Genomic DNA, 22,480 nt, shown 5'->3' with positions numbered 1-22,480 from the left:
AGAAATAAAAAAAGCTCTCTTAATACTAATATTTTTATTTAATAATCAATACCTATTTATAATTCTAACGTTTATATACGAAAAACAATATAGCTAAAATAAGATTTTAATTTTTGTACATTTCTTGTCGTAAGTTTTATGGTTTCACGCCGACTCTTAGACACAAATAAGCAAAAGAAACAAAAAGATTTTCACAGCTTGGGGCAGCTTAACGTTGCTCTTGATGTAATCTTCATTCTTCACATGTCAAGGTCCTGTAACAGCAGGTCCCTTTTTCACTGGGCACTTAGAACACGTGACAGAGCCCCCCAATCGAGGGGCCCACGTCGGTTCTCTAAAAAATTTTAACTGTGAATATTTTTAGACGAAGAGGGCACGGGTTCTTTATCATCAAATGCCCAGGGTCTCCTTCATAATAATATGTCAATGTCTTTAGAAGGGTCGTCGTGAGCTTGACAAGGGCATCTACAGCTTGCGGCGAGCACGCGCCCGGTGGTAAGAAGGCCGCGGCACGTAAACTCGTTCTGAGCTGTCTCCAGGCTGGCCCATGGACTCGTCTAGCGGCTCTGCGCGAGGAGTAAACAACTTGCGGCGGCTTCTGGTTACACTGTGAAAGTAATAGGGTGATAAGTTAAAATGGTCCATTTAATGGGACAACACAATAAGGCAGTCTTTCCCAAAGTGGGCGATAACGCCCACTGTGGGCGTATCCTGCAGCTTAAAGGGGGCGGTAAGAGACCCAGAAAAAAAAACGGGACGTTGTGTAGAGGCTTGGGAGGCGTCATCTACTAGGAGGACTCTTAGACACCGACTGAGCACTCGACACTCTACTACAAATGGGGGCGGTAAAAAGAATTTATTCTCAAAGTGGGCAGTAGACAAAATAAGTTTGGGAACCGCTGCAATAAGGGAATGACAAAACAATAAGGTTCAGTCTACATACACGATGGACTAATTTTGTCTGTTGCAAACATAAGATGCTAGTGATATGAAATAGGAAATCAACTGCATCCTGCTACTGGCAAAGTGGCAACCCTACGATTGTTGAATCACTAGGTGTATGAATGTGAGATAAGAAAGAAAATGGATTATTAAAAATTCTGAAAGGTTCGATATTTAGATGGTCTTCTTTACATGTTTTTGATTGATTGCAGTACATACCTTTTAGATGGACAGCTTTGTATCCCCATCAAAGGAGGCACATTTTCGTCTTCGCCCGCAGGTTTTTCAGGCGACTGTATATCCTTAACCACCTTCAATGGTGCTGGCACATCCATTGTCACATCAGAGAACTCTTTCTGTAGATTAACTATATCTTTCAGCTTATTTTCTTGGTCCATCTGTTCTTCGTCACTTTGATTCTTACGCCTGCGTAATCTCAAACTCCGTTTAGTAGTTTTAGCTTTGCTTTCGCATTTTGCATGACTTTCTAGTAGCACTTCTTCGTCTCCTTTGTGTATTTTATCAGAGAACTTTACGCCTTCAGATTTAGTGCTTTTGTGGCGTAAATTGTATTTGATTTCTTCTGCTGTCTCAGTATGCTCTACTTTTTCTTCTTTAGACGATGTGTTCACTTGGGAGACGAGTAGTTCAAATTCAGTGGCACGGGAGGCTGAAATATCTTTGTACAAGTTGTCGAATTCTTCAATCGTGTTGTTGACTTTCATGGACTCATTTGGAACCTCTTTCTTTAATTCTTTTCTCTCTGGAGCAGCTTCCGCAATCTTTTTGGTACTTTTAGGTGCTTTCACTGTGGACGTTGCTAGTTCAACAATGTTCTCAGATGTTTTAGATACAGTTGCAGAGGTTTTAAGTGGCGATTTTTCTTTCGCGTAATTTTCTGCCATGTCTATCTCTACTGGATTGATTTCAACAGGAGCAGAAACGATTTCTGTTGATTCTTCTGCAATTGATTCTCGTTCTATCTTTATGTCTCGCTTTATATTAGCGGTAATTTTACTAGCGGACTTTTGATCTTGAACTAACTGGTCTATAGATTTTTTTGCTTGTGCTACCACGTCAACTTTCTCAGGAGTTTTGGCTATTGGCCGAGGGGAATCCAGCCCTTCGAATAAATCAACAGATTCGTGTTTCTTATGCAGAACTTTTACTTTTTGCACAGAGGAAATGATTTCTGGTTGTCTTGTGAAACTCTCTCCTAATAATTTCTTTATAGCACTCGGTTTGAAATCATTAGTGCCCTCGTCTTTGACTATGGACGGTGATCTGGTAACGTCAAATTGTAAATTATCGACCTCATGATTGATTTCGCCAGCATTGTCATTAGGTGGCTCGATGTTGACATCAATATTATCAAAATAAGTCTTCTTCTCTTTCAGTAGCTTCGGAACGGGTATTAAATTTTCTTCGTCAATTTTCGGAGAGTTTTCGTCAAAATATCTTTTTTTTTCTTTTGGTTTATTTACAGAACCGACAAGGTTAGTATCAATTTTGGCAACATCACAGTTTTTTGAAGCCTTTTCTAGTTGTTCAAACTGCGCGAGCGAAGTATTACTTCCCTGTGAAGATTTTATAGACTTTATTATTTTAGTTACTAATGTTTCTGAAACTTTAGATGGTGGTTTTCTCAGGTCATCTACAGGGGAGTCCATGGAAGGATCTTCGGCGATTCCTTCGTCTATAGTATCAGTAGCAGGGATTACGAAGCGATCTGCTTCTTTTACAAAGTACGTTCCACGCGTAAGTGAATTCGGTTCATTTATGCTCAAATTTTCCATGGATTCATCAACATCTGCACTGCATCTAACGAAATATGTTCCTCTTGGAACAGTTTCTTTAGGTTTCAACAATTCGTATTCGTTGCTTTTATTAGAATTTACAGTTGTTTCTTTATGAGCCGGTTCTTCTGGAGCTTTCGCTAATGACTCTCGATTGTCGTAAGTCTGATTATATTCCGATACATTACGGTGCTTCTCGTTTTGGGTGACCGGTAGTTTCATGTCGCTGACATTTCTAGTATCATTTGATCCACTATCGTGCATATTGTCATTTGTTTTGTTAGTGGATCCACTGTCATCTTCGCCTGTCGCGTATACAGATTCTTTAGTACTCTCATGAGTGCTATCATGCTCTTTTAACGTACCACTTGATTTATTTATAACGCTGTCTTCGTTTTCAACCGTGCGATTGCTGCGTGCACTGTTGTTGAAACTGTTTTCGCTGTGAATGCTGTTCTGGTCAAAAGTGTTTTGTAGGAGGAGTCTGGATCTGTTTATGTCCTCTTTCTTGAAGGTGGGTTCGAGGGATTCATTGCATGGATCGTCGACTTCTTCGTCACTCTCATGGTCACTGTCTGAGAGGAGCATGACGTCTTCACGGTTTCCAGAAGCGTTTTCTTCAAATGCTTTTTCTGAAACGAAATAATTTTCAATTAATAGTTAGGTAGTTTTTGGTTTATATGGTCATCATCAAACTTTTAACAGGAACACTTAACTTGTTTTACAGGAAACTTATGACGCAGCAAATTGTTTAACTTTGATTGTGTCGACTTTATAATAATTCATATAAATAAATAAATATCCTTGGACATTTTACACTGCGCTTCTAGTCCCAAACAAAGCAAAGCTAGTACTACGGGTACTAGACAACGGATATAAACATACTTGAATACTTTTTTTTTGTAAATACATACTTATTATACATAGAAAACACCCAGTCCAATACAAACAAATAATTATGTTCATGCACACAAATGTTTGTACTGTGCGGGAATCGAACCCGCTACTCCGGAATAGTTGTCCATTTCGAACCACTACACCAAACGGCCGACAAATTAATATGGTTAATTTTTTTTGCGTCAATGAGATAGAAGTTCATCCAGTATCTTTTAGTGCAAATTTAAATGTTATGTCCAATAGTGGACTTCTTAGCTATTTGAAGATTATTAGTTGTCCTTACCGTCTCTCTCCTCAATGCAAGCTCTAAGATGTTGCACTTCTTCTTCAGCTCGAGCGCGGGCCAGACGCTCCGCTGTCAGTTTCTCCTAAACAACAATTTTCAAATCAGGAATGATATTATTAAGCATTAAGGCTTGGTATTTCTTCTAAAGTAGGTATTTCGCGCTGTCAAAATCTGCGCGCGCAATTCTTCGCCGAAAACAACGCGTCAAAGAGCTCCCGCCACAATTTCCAGCTACACAGTATAGAAATACGCAGTTGGTTAGGTTAGGTTGACTTCCTTCCCTTCAAGCGTCACACTCACAACACTTTCTAATAGAAATCATATCCAAGTGATACAAATTAAAACACCTTTCAGACTTTTTGGGAATATATATTATTATACTGTGACTCATCAAAGTCATCATTGTCAAAAATATTGACATATCGAGAACTGTCACGGCCAAAAAACTGGCACGCGTCCGTCCTCCGTAAGCGCCACCGCGCGACTGATTGAGATTGTCCAAGCCGTCATGGGCGATTTTTTCCACATTTTTTAACATAGTAACTAAATAAGACGCAATATAAAAATTTCATCCGTTAAAAGCCCTCAAGTTATTTCTGAACTTTAGTTTAGTAAAAGATTCAGAATCTCAAATCGCTTATTTTAAAAATAAAACCATTATTAGAAAACGAATAGAGGTAACTTTGGGAATTTATTCTATCGAGTCAACTTCATCAAATCGTGTTTCCATCCGTTAATAGCCCTAGAAAATATCCTCAACTATGCCCAAAAAAAATCTTAGCCTTTTATTTTACTGTTTAGTACCTCAAAAATGAAAAATGAAAACCTCATTTTCGCCATTTTCTCTGTTACCCGGCCTTAATATAAACTAATACATTGTGATAAGTAACTGCTTGACGCTTACCTCTAGTATTGCCACCTCTGTCATTAGTTGTGCTACCTGTAAATTGAAAAGATAGTTATGTAGAATTACAAAAAGTGAAAAATTACTTTTCTTAGCCAGAAATCAGGATTCGATCTCAAAAGTCAGTCGGTAAAGATCAACATACCTTATTTTGCAGAGATTTTGAAGGAGTTTCCGATTCAGACTTGGGTTTGGCGGTTTTGCTTAGACGACTTTCGTATTCCTCGATCATCTCTTCCATCTGTAAAGAGAGTTTATAATTACATTTATAGTTCTTTGCTTTGAAATCAAGAAATATTTGTTGAATTAAGCTCGTAAACTGGTGACGTCTTAATCATCTTTGTCGTGACTGTGCGACGGGCGGTCGCAGTGAGTGTGCGAGCGCGACAGCAACATAATTACGCGCGAGCGATAAGGATGGGTAGCTTGGGGTCATTGGACAAAATTCTACGTGCTCACGGACCAGGCTTTAGTATCATTATTACCTCAGCCCTTGCCGCTTCGAGCTGCGCTTCGTAGTACTGGCGCGTCATGTCCTTGGCCTCTTCCACCAGCTCTCGCATGGTGGCCGCGGCCTCCTGCTGCCGTTCCTCCATGGCTGCTAGTAACTCCTTGTTGCGGGACTGCGCCCTGTAATAAACGGAGAATGGGTACTTGTGTCAAGTTTAGGAGTGTGACACTTGTAGAGACAAGACTAGGAAGCCAATGGTTATGGTGCAAAATATGTTGTTTCTTAGAAAATAATAACCAAACCAAAGGGAATCTACCTTTGGGAAATTTATTGCATTTAAGAAGTAGAAGCAATACTTTTTTTTGTTAGCATCAAGTGACATCCTGTTTATTTTATGCTCAAAGACCGGAAAAAGAACTCGCAAAGTCGCTTCGCATTGTTAAGTTCATAAGAACGCTCAGCCTAAGCGCAGAGCACTGACTTTTTCGCAGCCGATAGTTGGGTCGGGCTGTTAATCAGTATGGACATGTAAGAAAGTGCGCACATTGGTATTGATATTGACCCAACTATTGGCCGACTAAAAGTCTGTAGACTGCGGGGAGTCTTACGACGATTTGGAGATGAAGAAAACGACATCATAGCGATCTGAGCACTAGTTGGTTTAAGCTTATTAACACTACGGGCGCGGACGTTGCAACTTTCAGCAGGGTTGCCAAACCTTTTAATCTTACTGATTATGGATAACACGGGCTTTAAGTGAAACTTACTGGACGAGCTCAAAGTGCAGCCTTTCGTTGTCGGACCTGAGCTTGACGACCTCGGCGCTGCTACCGATGGTGGTGTCATACTGCGAGCTACTTTCGAGGGTCGACTCCGCTATCGTGTTGTTCACCTCTGATAAAAACAAGTAACTTATTATTTCTTCTTCTATCTTAGGGGCTGTAAAAGATACACATTTTCACTTAAATGACAAGAATCAGGGTATTATAAAGTACTAGCTTTTGCCCGCGGCTTCATCCGCGTGAAATTTAGCGCCACAGATTCGCATAAATTATAGTCTATATGTTAATCTGGGTTACAAATAATAATACTGTAAAGTTTCAACAAAATCCGTGCAGTAGTTTTTGCGTGAAAGAGTAACAAACATCCACACAAACTTTCGCCTTTATAATATTAGTAGGATGATTTCGTAGCTGCTTCTCTCCAGCAGTACCAAACAGCATTTTGATGCGACACTGATGGTTTCTACTTAACAGACGCGTCAGCTTCGAATCCCTCTACAGTATGTTTATGTTATGGTCATGGTCATGGCCACTCACGTATGTCCCTCGCCACGGCAGCCAGCTGCAGCACGTGCTTGGTCTCGTGCGCGTATTCTGGCGCAGGGTTGAGCGTGACCACCATGCTCACCGCTTCGCCGCGCGCGCCTGACAACCCTGCGCCTAGCAGGCGCGTCAGCTTTGATTCCCTGTGGAGACAGAGCGGTTAAAGCAGTGGTACATTAGGACGTTAATAAGCGTTGAGTAAGATACAGGCTGTTAGGTAAATGGGTATACGAGCCGACACTAGCCCATGTTTACATGGGCATATAAATGGTATGGTGAAGTCAGAAAATTGATATCTTCATTTTAATTTTCATACAAATCGGATTTTATAATAAAATTTATTTTGTGTGAAAATTAAAAAAAAAAAATTAAATGTAATAATAACATGGGCTAGTGTCGGCTCATACGAGTATACCCATTTACCTAACACCCTGTATAGGGTTTCTGATTTGTCGACCTATTTTTTTTTCTCGAGTTTCGGGAATTCTCGAGTTCTCCAGTTTTCTCAGGTCTCTCTAGAGTCTTTCCCTCCGTGTATACATCCACCTGTAGGGCACGCAAGCGGCGGGCGCGCGGCGCTGGCGGCGGCGCAGCGTGTGCAGGCAGCGCTCGAGCACGTGCAGCGACGAGTTGATGGCGCGCGACCATGTATACACACAGTCCCTGTGTATACACCCACCTGTAGGGCACGCAAGCGGCGGGCGCGCGGCGCTGGCGGCGGCGCAGCGTGTGCAGGCAGCGCTCGAGCACGTGCAGCGACGAGTTGATGGCGCGCGACCATGTATACACACAGTCCCTGTGTATACACCCACCTGTAGGGCACGCAAGCGGCGGGCGCGCGGCGCTGGCGGCGGCGCAGCGTGTGCAGGCAGCGCTCGAGCACGTGCAGCGACGAGTTGATGGCGCGCGACCATGTATACACACAGTCCCTGTGTATACACCCACCTGTAGGGCACGCAAGCGGCGGGCGCGCGGCGCTGGCGGCGGCGCAGCGTGTGCAGGCAGCGCTCGAGCACGTGCAGCGACGAGTTGATGGCGCGCGACCATGTATACACACAGTCCCTGTGTATACACCCACCTGTAGGGCACGCAAGCGGCGGGCGCGCGGCGCTGGCGGCGGCGCAGCGTGTGCAGGCAGCGCTCGAGCACGTGCAGCGACGAGTTGATGGCGCGCGACCATGTATACACACAGTCCCTGTGTATACACCCACCTGTAGGGCACGCAAGCGGCGGGCGCGCGGCGCTGGCGGCGGCGCAGCGTGTGCAGGCAGCGCTCGAGCACGTGCAGCGACGAGTTGATGGCGCGCGACCATGTATACACACAGTCCCTGTGTATACACCCACCTGTAGGGCACGCAAGCGGCGGGCGCGCGGCGCTGGCGGCGGCGCAGCGTGTGCAGGCAGCGCTCGAGCACGTGCAGCGACGAGTTGATGGCGCGCGACTCGGCCATTCGCGCGCCGGTGTTGCGCGTGCGTCGTGCGCGTTCGCAGCCCGCTAAGTCGCAAAGGCGCACGCACGATGTCCGAACGCCCGCTTCTGAACAGCCAAGAATAGGATACGTCAGGTACGGCAGGCCAGGTACGGAGATACGTCAGGTCAGGTACAGAGATACGTCAGGTACGGCAGGTCAAGTACAGAAATACGTCAGGTACGGTAGGTCAGGTACAGCTACAGAGATAGGTCAGGTACGGCAGGTCAAGTACAGAGATACGTCAGGTACGGTAGGTCAGGTTAGGTTAGGTACGGCAGGTCAGGTACGGAGATACGTCAAGTCAGGTACGGCAGGTCAGTACGGAGATACGTCAGGTACGGCAGGTCACGTACAGAGAATATTCTATCTATCAGATTTTCTTGTATCATAGCACTGATAATCACAAGAAACACTGACTTGAAATTATGTGAATGAAAAGAAAGCTCATGTTTTTAGTTAGATAAACCTAAAATAGATTCCTTGATACCATTTGAATCAGTTTGTTATGTTGATGATCAAACTTAACTCACCTGTCTCAGTGAGCATAGTTATGGTGAAGATGCAGTGAGATCTTGAAGACTGCGCATGGACACCAGTGGCAGCCACTTGTAGATTGTGTTTGCCAGCCACCATCACGTCATAGGCCTCTTCACCAGTCCGTACAAAGGCTTGTGTTATACCCTGCAGAATACAAATAAGACAATGTAAGAATAATCTTTTGTAGCATGTTTCAGCTAAGAATAAAGACACAAAGGATAATATTGTCTAAAATAGTGTATGTCTTTTTGGTGTTAATAAATACATAAAGAAAGAAAGAAATATTGTTTATTTAGGTCTTGAAAACTATGCACAAACCTTGACATAGACATTTCCTGAAGCATCTTCCCGAATCCTTAATTTAGAAGAATTTCTCCTGTCAGATGAAGCGAGCAAGTCATATATTCCTTCATTGTATATCTCCACAAAGGACACCTAAAAATGGCAAGTTTAATTAGAATTTTACACATTTTTATAGACTGAAATTATTTCAATATTGTATTGTTCCTTTGACTCACCTAAACATAATGCTTATTTAACTGAATTTACTTCAATAAAGTATTAATCCTTTGACTTACCCAAACATAATGCCTAGTCCTATTGGATAGGTCCATGGTGCTCATAGTAAAGTCACTGCAGAGCCCTGCACTCATCCTGCGGTATTTGTCTCTCAGGGGAGCAGACACATGACGCAGTCTCTTTACCCACTAGAAAAAGATCATGAAATTCTTTAAAATATGTAATAGAAAACAGCCTTCATAATGTAAGATGAACATGCATACAATTTTGAATTAAACAATTTTACTCATCACTATATTTAGACAGATATTATTCTTGTAATTATTTTATCAAGTACTTTTTAATGGAAGAACACTTATAAATTACTACCAGAATAGCTATGTTATATTTTCTGTGTAAATAAAGCTTTTTAAAAACAAATAAGACTGTATTTCATTTAAGCAGAATGTAAACAACTTGTATCTAATTATAAGTACTTATTACCTGTAATTCATAATCTTGTTCAGCAATGCACAGTTTCTCAGAGCCCCCATCAGCAGGTTTGTACAGCGGTTGCTGTGCAGCATCCACAACTCTAAACACATACTCCAAGGACCGCGGCACCAGCCCAGGAGACGCTACTGTCCCCATCAGGGTGTAAGTTTTGCCAGAGCCTGATGCCCCATAAGTTAACAAGGTGAAGTTGTGACCTTCTGGTAGTTTCTTCAGGTTGTCTTTGACCACATTTTCAAATACTTCCTGCAAGTTATAAAATGGTAATATTAGAACATAATAAGATCGTTACATGGCTTAATGATGTAATCAGAGATAAGAAAAATTACTGCTTTTCTGAAGGGAAGAATGACTGTACTTATAAAAGTCAAACTTATTAGGCTACCTTTTGTGTCGCTTCTGGTCCAAATATGTGCGAGAAGGTGTACATTTTAGACACATTGTGCTGGGTGCGCCGCCCATGACCCGCTGTGGCAGTATCCACTGATGTTATCAGACACCGATCCGATCTTATTTCATACAAGTTACTTGGCGAATGGTAGGGCTTCAACCGCAGGTATACTTGCACTAACTCAGGCTCTTCACTCTCCGAATCCTCCTCAAATAGTTCCAACAAATTGGTGCCTTTCTGAGGCCGAGGTCTCATGAAAGGATTCGATATCAACGGAGGCATAGGTTCAATAAACGACGGTATATCTCTTTTCGACTGATCATTGTCGGAAAAGCGTTGCGCTAACATTTTAACAAACTATCACAGCAAAACTAGCAGATAATCATTAAAAATATCGGAATTATTCAATTAATTATCAAGCAAAACAAACGGCAACGGTTCAACTTTCAAATAAATTTTTGACATTTTGTTTTTACTTTGTTCTTAGGTTGGTAGCTTTGACTAGAGATGCAGTATTTCTCATTATGTACCGGTACGATTAGTACTTACCGGTATAAACGGTTTTATTTGGAATGAAAGCTAGGTTCAACTCTACATTTGATTGTGCTAAAAAAAGTACATTAAAAAATTTAAATTGGATTCCGATTGTATAGTTCCAAAATACTGGACTGTCCTGTCGATGACATTGACAGTGGGGCGCCACCGTCAATACCGGATCGCTGGTTCAGATTTTTGTCATGTTGGAAACCATATAGTTGAACGATGGTAGCGCCCCCCTGTCATTGAGTTTCGCGGGACAGTTCAGCGTGGGTCATCTATATTGAATTTCAGCCTAAAGATTTTGAATAGACGAGCCAACCAATAAAAAAAATTACAATGTTGCCATATAAACAATATGTTCATTCACTCAATTTCACTCTCCATTCGTTCAATCAATCAGTCAAAAATTTACAAATGTCGGATTTCACTTGTGTATTGTTTCACCGTTGTTTATTTTTATAATTGCTTGTAACTGGAACTTTACCTTGTGAATTATGTATTAACTAATCTTATTAATGACGAGAAATATTATTTGCAATATCTGGTTTATCTCTAAAAGTAGTTCAATAATGGCATTGTAGTAATTTCTGAAAATGTGATTATTTTTCGATTTTGGCTGCGTGCCATAGTTTTAATTGCAGTTTTATTGAAATAGGCATCATGAAGTGGTTGGTTATTGTTGTTGTGAAGATTTTATGTGTGCAAGGGGCAGTTGGCTACTGTCCTTCTCTTTGTACTTGTAAAAGCAACAAGTCAGGCGATGGGTCCTCAGCGGAGCCCCTGCCTGGTGAACTCTTGCGGCTCAAGTGTGGCGGGAGTCCCTCCCAGCTGACAGAACTCAAGGAGATTGACCTGAGCAAAGTTTGGAATGGTGTAGTGAGCTTGTAAGTAGTTTCTAACCACTTGCTTGTTGGTCATGCCATTCAGAGGCTTGATTTCTTATGATACATTTATAATTACAGGAACTTGTCTGGAAATGCCATATCTACATTATCACGGGAGTTGCATCTCCCTAATCTGCAGAAATTGTAAGTTATTGAAGTTTAAACAACTACTGTTTTTGTTCACTAGATCTAGAAATATTTACTTGTAACATTATTCATTGCATACAATAGTATGATAAAGCTTAGAGAAATATTTAACCATGACATTCTTATTAGTAAATTAGTAAGTTCACATGCTTTGATTAAAAGAACTATTTTAAGTGATAACTGTATACACTATTAATTCTAACATATTTATTCCTCAGAGATCTCAGCAGAAACCAAATCACCCTGATTGAATCGGATGCCTTCTACAACATGACGTCGATTCAAAAGCTTGATTTGTCGTACAACCAGATAAGCAACATCTACAAGGAGATGTTCAAAGGGCTGGTCAACTTAGAGAGATTGGTGCTGAGCCAGAACCACATATCAGTGATAACAGTTGGGACCTTTGACTACCTTGTAGGGCTAAAACAGCTGTAAGTTGTGTACCTATTTTTGCAAATTTTTAGCTGTGAAGCTTCTTAACTTTTTTTTAATACTTGTACATTACTCTATGTATTTTTGTACTTCTTGCATTCTGTAATTAACTTTGTAAAGCACTCTTTTAAGTGAATTTAAGGTAGCTTTATTTAAAGTTGATGGTATGTTTTTAGGATTGCAGTACTTACTCAATTTTTTGTTCTATCTATACTTATTTAAATGTTTCTCATAATTTATTGAAAACAAAAATATAAACCTTATTGTTTCAGAGATATAACAGACAACCCCTTGATATGTGACTGTGAGCTTTTATGGGTTGGCGACTGGTCAAGGAATACATCAGTGAAACTTGTCAACAATCCAAAGTGTGCATTTCCTGAAAACATGGCAAATAAGACTGTTCGGAAGCTCAAAATATTCCTAGATCTCTCAATATGTGGCAGTGTTTTACCCACCAATACTTTGATTGTAAAACCAACTTACGATCAAGTGGTTTTCGAAGGAGATACATTAACATTGTCATGTAACGCTCCGTTTGCATCGGTCATAGCCAAGTATGAACTGAAATGGGTGCATCCTATGCTTGAAATCTGCGATGTTAACGTCACAAATACCGACATGCAAGAAGAAGGGCTAGCAGAGACTATGGTACACTTCCCGAACATAACCAACCATCATATGGGTAACTGGACTTGCATGTACAGCGATGCAAACCATATCAAGCATAACCACACTATCCAAGTACTGGTCTTATCCAATGGGACTCAATACTGTATGACTAACCATACTCTAAATAACAAAGGACTGTATTCTTGGCCTCAATTATTACTGAATCGAACAGCTGCCGTGCCGTGTCGCAGCGGAGAGGGAATGGCGTATAGACCATGCTTTGCTAACGCTACATGGGGCGAAGCCAATACCACTGAATGTTCCTATATCAGTAATGTGACAAAACTCCTCCAACAATTTGCATTACTAAACGTCAGTTTAGTCCAGTATTCAGCATTGAATGCGACGGAGAGATTAGGGGTGCTGATTCAGGAGAAAACTTACCCTTTGGCGGAAATAAATGACCCCGATGACGTCATGTTCATCGCAGAAGCGATAAGGAACTACATGCAGTACATCAGAGAGGAGAAAGATTTAGGTATTTTTTATAATGTTTCATCTGTTTGTGTTATGTACACTATTTTTATACCTGCCACTACTACTTAAGTCCATGATCTCTTTTCACACTGGGAAGAAACACAAGAACTAATTTACAGCTGAATTTGAATTGATCAGACAATTTTGTCATATGATACTACCACCTTGACCGACGTTTGACGCGTCCGTAAAGTTGGTCCATTTTATTTCACTTTTTCTTAATGGTTCCTTTCCACTGTTCTCCAAAAGTTGACTGTTTGTTAAAATAGGGATTTGTGGAACTTTCTTTTCCTAATTCAATGGGGCTGAGTAACCCTGTGTTAATAGGCCTAAAGGTTGATTATTTTCAGAAATCTTGGTAAAACAAGTGATTTTAACACAACATTATGTCCCCAGGATCATCCTTGCTATCCGTGATCAGCTCGTGCATGAACATATCGATGCCGGTGCTCGCACGTGCGGAGTCCGCACACGCGGCGTGCACGCGACTACTGCGCGCGGCCGAAGACATCTCCGCTTATATCAGCAACGTGCAAGGACAGAAGGTATGCTGGTGACGCTGTATCACTATCTTTCTAAGACAAAGCGGTCCATTGCTGGACGTAAGAGTGCTTTCACATTTAGGCGACTTAGCAGCGCGATAAACGCGCGACAAACGCGCTGCCGATAATTTCATACTATGTGACAGCGGATGAATGCCTTCAATTTATAAAAACGCCGCTGCCGCGCTGCTGTCGCGCTTCTGACGCCCTAATGTGAAAGCGCTCTAGGTACCTTGCCCAAGGTACGCCCCAACGATCTCTCACCTGTAAAATTCATCAACGTCTTCATCATTTTAGTCTATAGTTGTCAAATCCAGGACGTAAACCTTCAAGGAAAGACCTTCGTTTGCCTCCTGTCGCATAAAAAAGAAAAAAAGATGGGAGACATGATCTGATTTTTCATCCATCTCTAAAAAGATGATCTGTTGCCAAATAACTTTTTGAAGTCGGCGAACTTTTTGAGTCTCAATGTAAAACAAGATAATGAGAAATGGATGTATCGTAATTTCTCCATAATTTTTGTCTATTCCAGTCGAACCTAGCTATCGAGCGTTTCCCAGTGCGCGAAGGGTTCAGCGGAGTTACGTGCGTGTGGTACAGCGCGGCCAAGGGCTTGCCTCCGCGGTTACACTGCACTACTACTAACAGGACAGTCGCTCCGCTGCTGACTGTCACCGACGCTTACATACATGCTAGTGTACAGGTAAGTTAAAGCCTGGTCCGTGAGCACGTAGAATTTTGTCCAATGACCCCAAGCTACCCATCCTTATCACTCGTGCGTAATTATGTTGTTGTCGCGCTCGTACACTCACTGCGGGCGCCCTTCGCACAGTCGCGACAGCAATATAATTACGCGCGAGCGATAAGGATGGGGTCATTGGACAAAATTCTACGTGCTCACGGACCAGGCTTTAGTAAAATTCAAATTCAAAATTTATTTATTTGGTAATAATAGCACACAGCTCAATAACCACCAAGGTTATAATGTAGTAATTAACTAATTATCCGACCTATTCGACAGGTTATACAATATTCTTAGTAAGTACCTACTTATAAATATTAAAACACTGTAAGTACATCTAATCAAATTTTTGCACTAATGTTAATTAATGGCATTATCGCAGCACAAAAGTAGTTTACAACTTGAGTTTTTATTTTATTTTATTGGTCAAAAGAAGTCATCATCATCATTTCAGCTATAGGACGTCCACTGCTGAACATAGGCCTCTGATTTCCACGATAGACGGTTGGTAGCGGCCTGCATCCAGCGCCTTCCTGCTACCTTTATGAGGTCGTCGGTCCATCTTATGGGTGGACGTCCTACGCTGCGCTTTCCAGTACGTGGCCTTCATTCCAGAACCTTGCTGCCCTATAGGCAGTAAAAGAAGTAATTTAATAGATAGAGCATTGGAGCCCATACGGGTCCTTGAGGTACTCCATTAATAAGCACTGCTCTTGAAGACTCGAGTATCAGTAATACAAAGGTTTTGCGTTCAGTTTGTGAGATAAAAATTAGGTTAATTAATCGAAGTCCTTAAAATGCCATTTTTTCACATTATTTAGAAGTAACATCTCATGATTGACATAATCGTAAGCTAGGCGAAAAATCTTTGTATTATGTTTGAACTCCTATTACTTAGAAAGAAGTGTCTGTACATTTAGCTTAGAAAGTAACTGTGTTGTTTGTCAACTTTTTGATCACTAGCTTTCCGCCCGCGCGCGTCCTGGGAATAAAACTATCCTATGTCCTTTCCCGGCACTCAAACTATCTCTATGGCAAATTTCATCAAAATCGGTTCAGTGGAAAGAGAGACAGTCATAGTTACCTTCGCATTTATAATATTAGTATAGATAACTAGCGGCCGCCCGCGACTTCGTACGCGTGGATCCTGTTTTACCCCCTTTTCCCGAATTTTCTTTGCTATAAACCTCACGGAGCCCGAGACCTTTCCAACGAATGCAAAACCGTGGAAATCGGTTCGTGCGTTCTGGAGTTATAGCGTCAGGGAGGAAAACCCGACTTATTTTTATATAGTAGATGTAAAAATTAACTTCAATGTATTATTTCGTTGCAGATTCCCCAATCGCTCCTCTATAGCACCACCGATGCTGGTACCTTACTGCAGTCCAGACCGCAAGACCTGGTCGTGTCAATGTTCGAAGACGCAGCCCTATTCCCGCTGCTGCCCGAACAGAATGACAACGAAGGGGCCCACAGGAGTCACAGAGCGAAGGATTACTATGGACGGAGCACTAAGAGGGAGGACATGAATATGGAGATCACTTCGCCGGTTATAGGGTTTCAGTTGAGTGAGTATTTGGACCGTTTTTGAGAATATTAAAAGTAATGTTACAAAAGTTTTATAATGATTATCAAAATCAATATTTCACTTTCATTGACTAACTCAGTAGAGAAATGCCATTTAATATGTACGCTGTTATTATACTGTCGACGAGTAAGCCACTACTTAGATCTGGATCTTCCAATCAGATTTCGTCATTTCTACTTAGACATTGTTCTGGGACTTAGAAATTCTAGGTCACTTCTGCTCTCAGCTTCAATTCGAAAATCTGATTGTTTATCTTCTTTTATCTCCCTATAGGTGGAAACCGGGCTTTATTTAGCAACTATTTTCTATGTTTCTATATTATGTCATGCAACGTCAAGTTTCTATAAAGTTTTGTCGTGTTTTTATTAGTTTCTACTTCTACGGGCGTTCCACACCGTAGTTGAATGGCGACTGGATGATCTGTTAGCGACTCGCCAAGCGAGCATATCTTAAGGCAGCACTTGACACTGACGTAATGAGGGTTTTGCTTAAGAAAAATCCGCCAGATGGCAATACGTAGACGCGAGGTCCAAATGTTGCATGATTGGTTATTTTTGACATGACATTGACGGATATGTCAAAATCCACCAATCACGCAGCAGTCAGACCCCACATCCACGTTCCGCCATCTAGCGGATCTTTCATACGCGAAAACCCTCATTGTGCAGAGAGTCGGCAACATCTTGACATAGGATCTACATCAATGAGGGCTATCGTTTTTACACTTAACAGTTGGCACCCCTGGCGATTGACAGGACCTTACTCTACAGTGGCGCCATCTTGATGAGTGCAAATGCGATAGTCCTCCTACCACTTTAGCGCTCACAAGTTGGCGCCACTGTCTTCGCTACTAGCAAGTGACAGGACCTTACTCTACAGTGGCGCAAACTGGTGAGCGCTAAAACGATAGCCCTCATTGCCAGAGCCTTTGAGTATAGTTATATGTATTTCTTTTCAGAAAACGTGACCCTCCGCGGCGAGTTGTTAGAGCCGGTGATAGCAACAGTGCGAGCAAGTTCAGTCGGCGGAGTGGACGGTCGTGCCGCCACATGGGACCCGGATTCGAGGCGGTGGCAGGACAACGCCTCAGGTAAACTTTATCTTTATTTTATTTAACATGTTAACAGTCATGACATACTCAAAATTTTTCATTGTTTTGGACCTTAAGACAAGCGAATAAGATTCAAATTATGGTGGTAATATATTCTTAAAGCTTAGGATTATGGCCATGGTCATGGCCACTGTCTGGCTTAGTGTGGAATTCAGCCTGCTAAGTAAGTCTGGCTACTTTCTACGACGTCACTTAGGTTAGGCGGTAGACAATGCCTTTTTGTTTTATAATACTTCAGGCATTATTTTTAAGTTTATGTTTTATATGAAAAACATATGCAGTTCTCCTGTAAACTGAAACCATGACCTATCGCTTCCAAATTAAACCTACAACTTCTGACGAAGACGTAAAGTATTACAATAAATAGTAATATTCTCAGATTAAAGTGCCATTTTGGTTCTTTTCCATAATTTGCCATGTCTTGTCGCTCTTGACATTTAAAAAAATAGTAAAATAATAATAATAGTTTCAATCGTTATTAAAATTTCATAGCGAATTGAGTCGCTTCTCAAACTAAATTTTAAATAAACAACTTGAAAAAATCGGTTCGAGTCCTGCCTTAGGCAGTTCGACTTTTTGAAGTTGTTTATTAAAAAAAAATAGTTTAAAATCAAACTATTGTAAAAAAGCAAAGATTTAAGATTATCCAATTCACATTTCAGACTGCAAAGTGTCCCACGTGATATCCGAGATGATAATAATCAGTTGCACCAAACTGTCCTACGTTGGGCTCTTACAAAACGTCGAGACCGGAATCTATGGCGCGCGGACCGACGGCGCCCGATTCAAAGTCTCCCATCCTGCCGTCTACGTCGGCAGTTTGATTCTCATCGGGTGCGTTAGCTGTGCCACCCTCACATACATCATGTCCTACTCAGCCATACAGATGGCCAAGAAAACCAAACATGCGTTAATAAACACATGGATCGCTATAGGACTCCTTTGCTTCATGTACACCCTAGGAATCTATCAGACGGAAGACGTGAAGCTGTGCCAGATATTGGGATTGATAATACACTATTTGTCCCTTTCTTGCTTGCTCTGGATGTGTGTGTCGGCTAGCAACATGTATAAGTGGGTGACAAAGACGCACAATCCCGTCCGGACTCCAGAAGACGATATTCCGCCTGATGTTCCCGTTCAAAAACCTATTTTAGGGCTGTATTTGGTCGGTTGGGGGATAGCTTTGATCGTCTGCGGTATTTCTGGTGCCGTTAATTTGAAGGACTACGCCGGTTATTCCCAGTGTTTCTTGAGTACGGCGCCCGCTTTAAGCGCCTTATTCGTTCCTGGAGGGATTCTACTGATGTTTTTGCTGATTCTGTTCTTACTCATTCGGTGTACGATACGAAATATGAACGTTCAACTGTCTGAGGGTACTCAGGCGACTGAGAATGTCGATTTGGAAATGTGGGAGCCGAATCAAGCGGCCGAAGGGGCGGAGAGACGAAGTATCAAATCGGCAGTGGACTCCGAAATAGATGATATTGAACATACACCGATAATACAGTTGCGTGCACAAGTTATCGTGCTATGCCTTTACATGTCGGTGTGGTCTTGCGGTGCTATAGCAGTATACAGGCCATTGCCAGCATATTTGCCGTACCAAGAAGACATCTGCAGCATTATCTATGCTGTATGCGCTACAGTACTGGGGACCTTTATATTGTTCTTCTATGGCATCGCCAGAAGTGACGTCAGAGCTCAGTGGTCGCTCATGCACTGTTACTTGCAAAAAAGTAAACAATGCTGCAGAAATAGGAGCGTATTTGACACGAATCAGCAGAATTTGCCCACGGGACCGACGAATACAGCGCCCGTAGTCCATTCAATACCCAACGATAACAGATCCAGGTCCGGGAGTAGAAGTTCCAACAGAACTAATTCTAAGACCAACAATAGTGGGACGTATAAAGGCGGAGCAGAACTAAATGGACAGACCCTACAGAAAGACCTTCTCAAAAACACCAACGGAAAAGCACCGAATATTAACCTAGTGGTCCTACACAGACAGCAGTACAGATCGAATAACTCCATGATGACGTATCCCGACAGTGGAAATATAGGCCCAGAAATATTCTACAATCCCAACCAAATGAACGTTGCGAAGAAGTTTTTCAAAAAGCAAAGACAGAACATGAAGAGAAACTGCCTTGAACTGCCATTGAGGAGAGACTGCGATAACGATTCTCATATTTCGCTACCACTGCCGACCAAAGAGGCTTACAATGGCGTAGCTAATATTATAAACGCAGGAACTAAAGTAAATAATACTAATCTTCACGTTGAACGATCCAACAACGGTATCAAAGAAACAAGAAACGTTTTGAATCCCAATTTACTAGAGGAGGAGCCGAAAGATTACAAAAACTACTCGATGGATAGAAAATCCTGGAATAAGACTGAGGATCCGAAAACTAGTCGAACGCAGATAATGAATATTTATACAAACGTTCCCGAAACGCAAGTGCCACAGCATCAGATAATAAAGTCCAATGTGCCAAAGCCATTTAATGGGCAAAGGAGTAGTGTGTCTGAGGAATGCCTTCAGAGCCACGCTGAACAGCCAGAGATGCGAACGATATCGCAGCAGTGCAGCTTGGAATATAGCTCAGCTTCAGAAATGCCTCACACTTGCTCCGATCAGACGCTCAACACCCATTCAGAGATGACATCTTTCCAAGAAACCCACAGTGCCTTATGTTCCACAAACGAAATCACTGACACTGAGAGCTTTGGGCAGTACATAGACTATTTGCAGCCGACTAAAAACCAGGACAATAAGGAAACTATAGACAAATCTCTTCAGGACATATCCGAGGAGTGCACGATGAATAGCGACGAAATCAACCGCTCCAGCACTCCTCAGAATCTAGGAGAGGCGGGAGAAATGGATAATCTCCTGCAAAATCCTGACAATGATATAGCAGGATCTAAAGATAAACTAGACGAGGACAAAGACGCGTTCTTCATGGCGAAAACTACGTACGACTTCGAGACTTGCAGCACGAATGCGAGCGAGCAAGGTTTTGAAAACGAGAGTGATATTTACTGCCCGAACTATCAGATGTCGGAAGTGAGCATACGCAGTCACGGGCTGTATGCCCCGTCGCCGTCTTCCATGTGTCCGAACGAGATAAGTTTTAGCAACGAGGACGTGTCAAACATTGAGAGCCAGTACGTGAATTATGACCCTGGCTGGCGGAAGACAATAAAGAGCAATCCGAAGTTAGGCAAATACGTTCCAACTCCCGCGTTGAGTTGTCCCGAAGTCAACAGGGAGAGTCCTGTGTCTTTCGCGAGTGAGTTAGACGAGTTGTACACGCAAATAACGAGTAGGGACAAAGAGAGAGTGCAGCGGAAAGACCACGGTCTGGATGTGACAGTGAACAGTGACGTCACGCTGAAACCGGACAGTGACAGTTGTGTGAGTGAGGCCGTTTCCGATTTGGAGGTTAAAGGGGAGACGACGGTGTGAAGTGCTTAGTATTGTATACTGCTGTGTCTTGTGAATGAGCTACAAGCTTATTTGAGTTTCGATGCTGTGGAGTTACTCCTTTAAGCCGTGTCTGTATTTTCGGACCTATCCATCAGTCTTAATTTAAGAGAGAAAGCAATAGATAGACCTGACAACACAGAAACGGCGTTAGGGAGTGCTAACGTGGAGCCAGTATTAAATATGGGATATAACAACAGTTTAGCTAAATGGTAGCATAAACACAGATTAACATTTGCGTGATTTTGAATGTAGTTTTCAAGAATTTAACAGAATATTGTCTATTATTGCGATATCCTGTATTGAATTATAGCACAAATTGAAAGACAACGCGGTACGGATCAGATGAGCTTGTGGTTTTGTAAATAAGATTGAAGTATAAAGATATTGTCAAATTACGTTACGGCATTGTAAGTTACGTACTTTTGATTTGTAATTTTTTGCATTCAGAATAATCACATCGCCTTTGCCAGTCTATTTGATAAAATATCTTTATAACTCATCCAAAAATGGCGCTTATCCTGCATTTAAAATTTTGATTTGTGGGTATGATCTCCCAATTTATTATATCGGTCAAAAAGTTCACGGGCGGTAGTTTTGCAAAATCTATCATAACAGGTTAACCTTTTGATCGCCCTTATGCCTTACGTAATAAGTGATCACACGCTGCATGTACTGTTACAACTCGGTTGAGTTAACTGCATACCTGGCAGCCGTGACGTCACATCGCCGCTCTGGTACGGACGGGGCGAACGTGGGGTGTGTGGGACAAAGTCGCATTCATTCATACTCTACGGCATAGTATTCATATGCCGTAGAGTATACATAAATAAATGACATCATAAATACGTAATCCTACCTTGACGTTTGCAATACTGTCGCCCGTAAATTAGTGCCATTAATTTTAAGTTTGTATAAAGTCTGGTCGCCGAGCACGTAGAATTTCGTCCAATGACCCCAAGCTACCCATCCTTATCGCTCGCGCGTAATTATGTTACTGTCGCGCTCGCACACTCACTGCGGGCGTTCGTCGCACAGTCGCGACAGCAATATAATTACACGCGAGCGATAAGGATGGGTAGCTTGGGGTCATTGGACGAAAATCTACGTGCTCGGTGACCGGACTATAGCTGCTAACGTGTATTATAGTATATTGTAAAGTTATTTATTTTTAAGTTTACTGAGTGAGTGGCGACAGCTTCTGTGTTGTGTAAAGGTATGAGCTAATCTACTAATAGTAATGTGCCAAATCTATAATGGAATGTTGCAGTGTTCTGATCTTCCATTTCAGACATTTGGAATTTTTAATGTACTAAAGATTTTTTAATGCAAATATTTGATGAAATATACAATATAGTATGAATAATACAATAGCCAATCTAAAATGTTTTAACGTGTTGCGCTTAACTCAGTGCCTGAGGTATGAGAGCGGCACTAGAAAGGTGACATTGACATATTATGACGTGACATACAATTCTGAACCCGCGCTGACCGTTTCAGCACATAATGACAACTTCACAAAATGACAACCGGGACGCAAAATGTCCACTTCTCGAAATGAAAACTTCTTAAAGTGTCAACTTCGCTAAAAGACAACTTCTCATATTGTCTATATCTCACAATGACAAATTCGCATTTGATCAACTTCGCATAATGACAACTCTAGAAGAACTAGAAATACGTTAATGAAAGTATAAAATATCAACAAGTAGTTGACATTATGCGAAGTTGACTAAATGCGAATTTGTCACAGTGAGAAATAGACATTATAAGAAGTTGTCTTTTAGCGAAGTTGTCATTCCAAGAAGTGGATATAGTTCCAAAATACTGAACT

General features: G+C 41.8%; 2 protein-coding genes across 2 annotated transcripts; one reads left to right on the top strand and one right to left on the bottom strand.

Moving 5' to 3' along the window:
* Positions 1 to 57: 57 nt before the first annotated feature.
* LOC114357769 (kinesin-like protein KIF20B) lies at positions 58 to 10,497 on the bottom strand. Its single transcript, XM_028311545.1, has 14 exons — positions 10,007 to 10,497; positions 9,613 to 9,867; positions 9,189 to 9,317; positions 8,929 to 9,045; positions 8,604 to 8,754; positions 7,946 to 8,138; positions 6,596 to 6,744; positions 6,044 to 6,170; positions 5,311 to 5,455; positions 4,971 to 5,066; positions 4,826 to 4,861; positions 3,919 to 4,003; positions 1,162 to 3,370; positions 58 to 607 (listed from the first exon to the last, which is right to left on the bottom strand). The coding sequence occupies exons 1-14, from the start codon at positions 10,358 to 10,360 to the stop codon at positions 466 to 468; spliced, it is 4,188 nt and encodes a 1,395-aa protein (XP_028167346.1). The 5' UTR covers positions 10,361 to 10,497; the 3' UTR covers positions 58 to 465.
* Positions 10,498 to 11,212: 715 nt separating this feature from the next.
* Remo (Remoulade) lies at positions 11,213 to 21,616 on the top strand. Its single transcript, XM_028311536.1, has 9 exons — positions 11,213 to 11,436; positions 11,515 to 11,580; positions 11,802 to 12,017; positions 12,291 to 13,168; positions 13,564 to 13,712; positions 14,242 to 14,412; positions 15,785 to 16,019; positions 16,998 to 17,129; positions 17,813 to 21,616. The coding sequence occupies exons 1-9, from the start codon at positions 11,213 to 11,215 to the stop codon at positions 20,626 to 20,628; spliced, it is 4,887 nt and encodes a 1,628-aa protein (XP_028167337.1). The 3' UTR covers positions 20,629 to 21,616.
* The last annotated feature ends 864 nt before the right edge of the window (positions 21,617 to 22,480 follow it).

The sequence above is a fragment of the Ostrinia furnacalis genome, unplaced genomic scaffold (assembly GCF_004193835.3).
Source record: "Ostrinia furnacalis isolate ACB-3 unplaced genomic scaffold, ASM419383v2 OfSCF3350, whole genome shotgun sequence".
Taxonomy (NCBI): Eukaryota; Metazoa; Arthropoda; class Insecta; order Lepidoptera; family Crambidae; genus Ostrinia; species Ostrinia furnacalis.
The sequence above is the reverse complement of the archived record's forward strand: the minus strand, read 5'-3'. Positions and strand labels throughout refer to the sequence as shown.

Excerpts from the sequence above, each read along its gene's own strand:
- LOC114357769 (XM_028311545.1), bottom strand. The coding sequence starts at position 10,360 with ATGTTAGCGCAACGCTTTTCCGACAATGATCAGTCGAAAAGAGATATA. Across the intron at positions 6,171-6,595 it reads TGCCGTGGCGAGGGACATAC|AGGTGAACAACACGATAGCG; the intron begins GTGAGTGGCCAT and ends TGTTTTTATCAG. Across the intron at positions 4,862-4,970 it reads CAAAATCTCTGCAAAATAAG|GTAGCACAACTAATGACAGA; the intron begins GTATGTTGATCT and ends TTCAATTTACAG.
- Remo (XM_028311536.1), top strand. The coding sequence starts at position 11,213 with ATGAAGTGGTTGGTTATTGTTGTTGTGAAGATTTTATGTGTGCAAGGG. Across the intron at positions 11,581-11,801 it reads CTCCCTAATCTGCAGAAATT|AGATCTCAGCAGAAACCAAA; the intron begins GTAAGTTATTGA and ends TTTATTCCTCAG. Across the intron at positions 12,018-12,290 it reads CTTGTAGGGCTAAAACAGCT|AGATATAACAGACAACCCCT; the intron begins GTAAGTTGTGTA and ends TTATTGTTTCAG.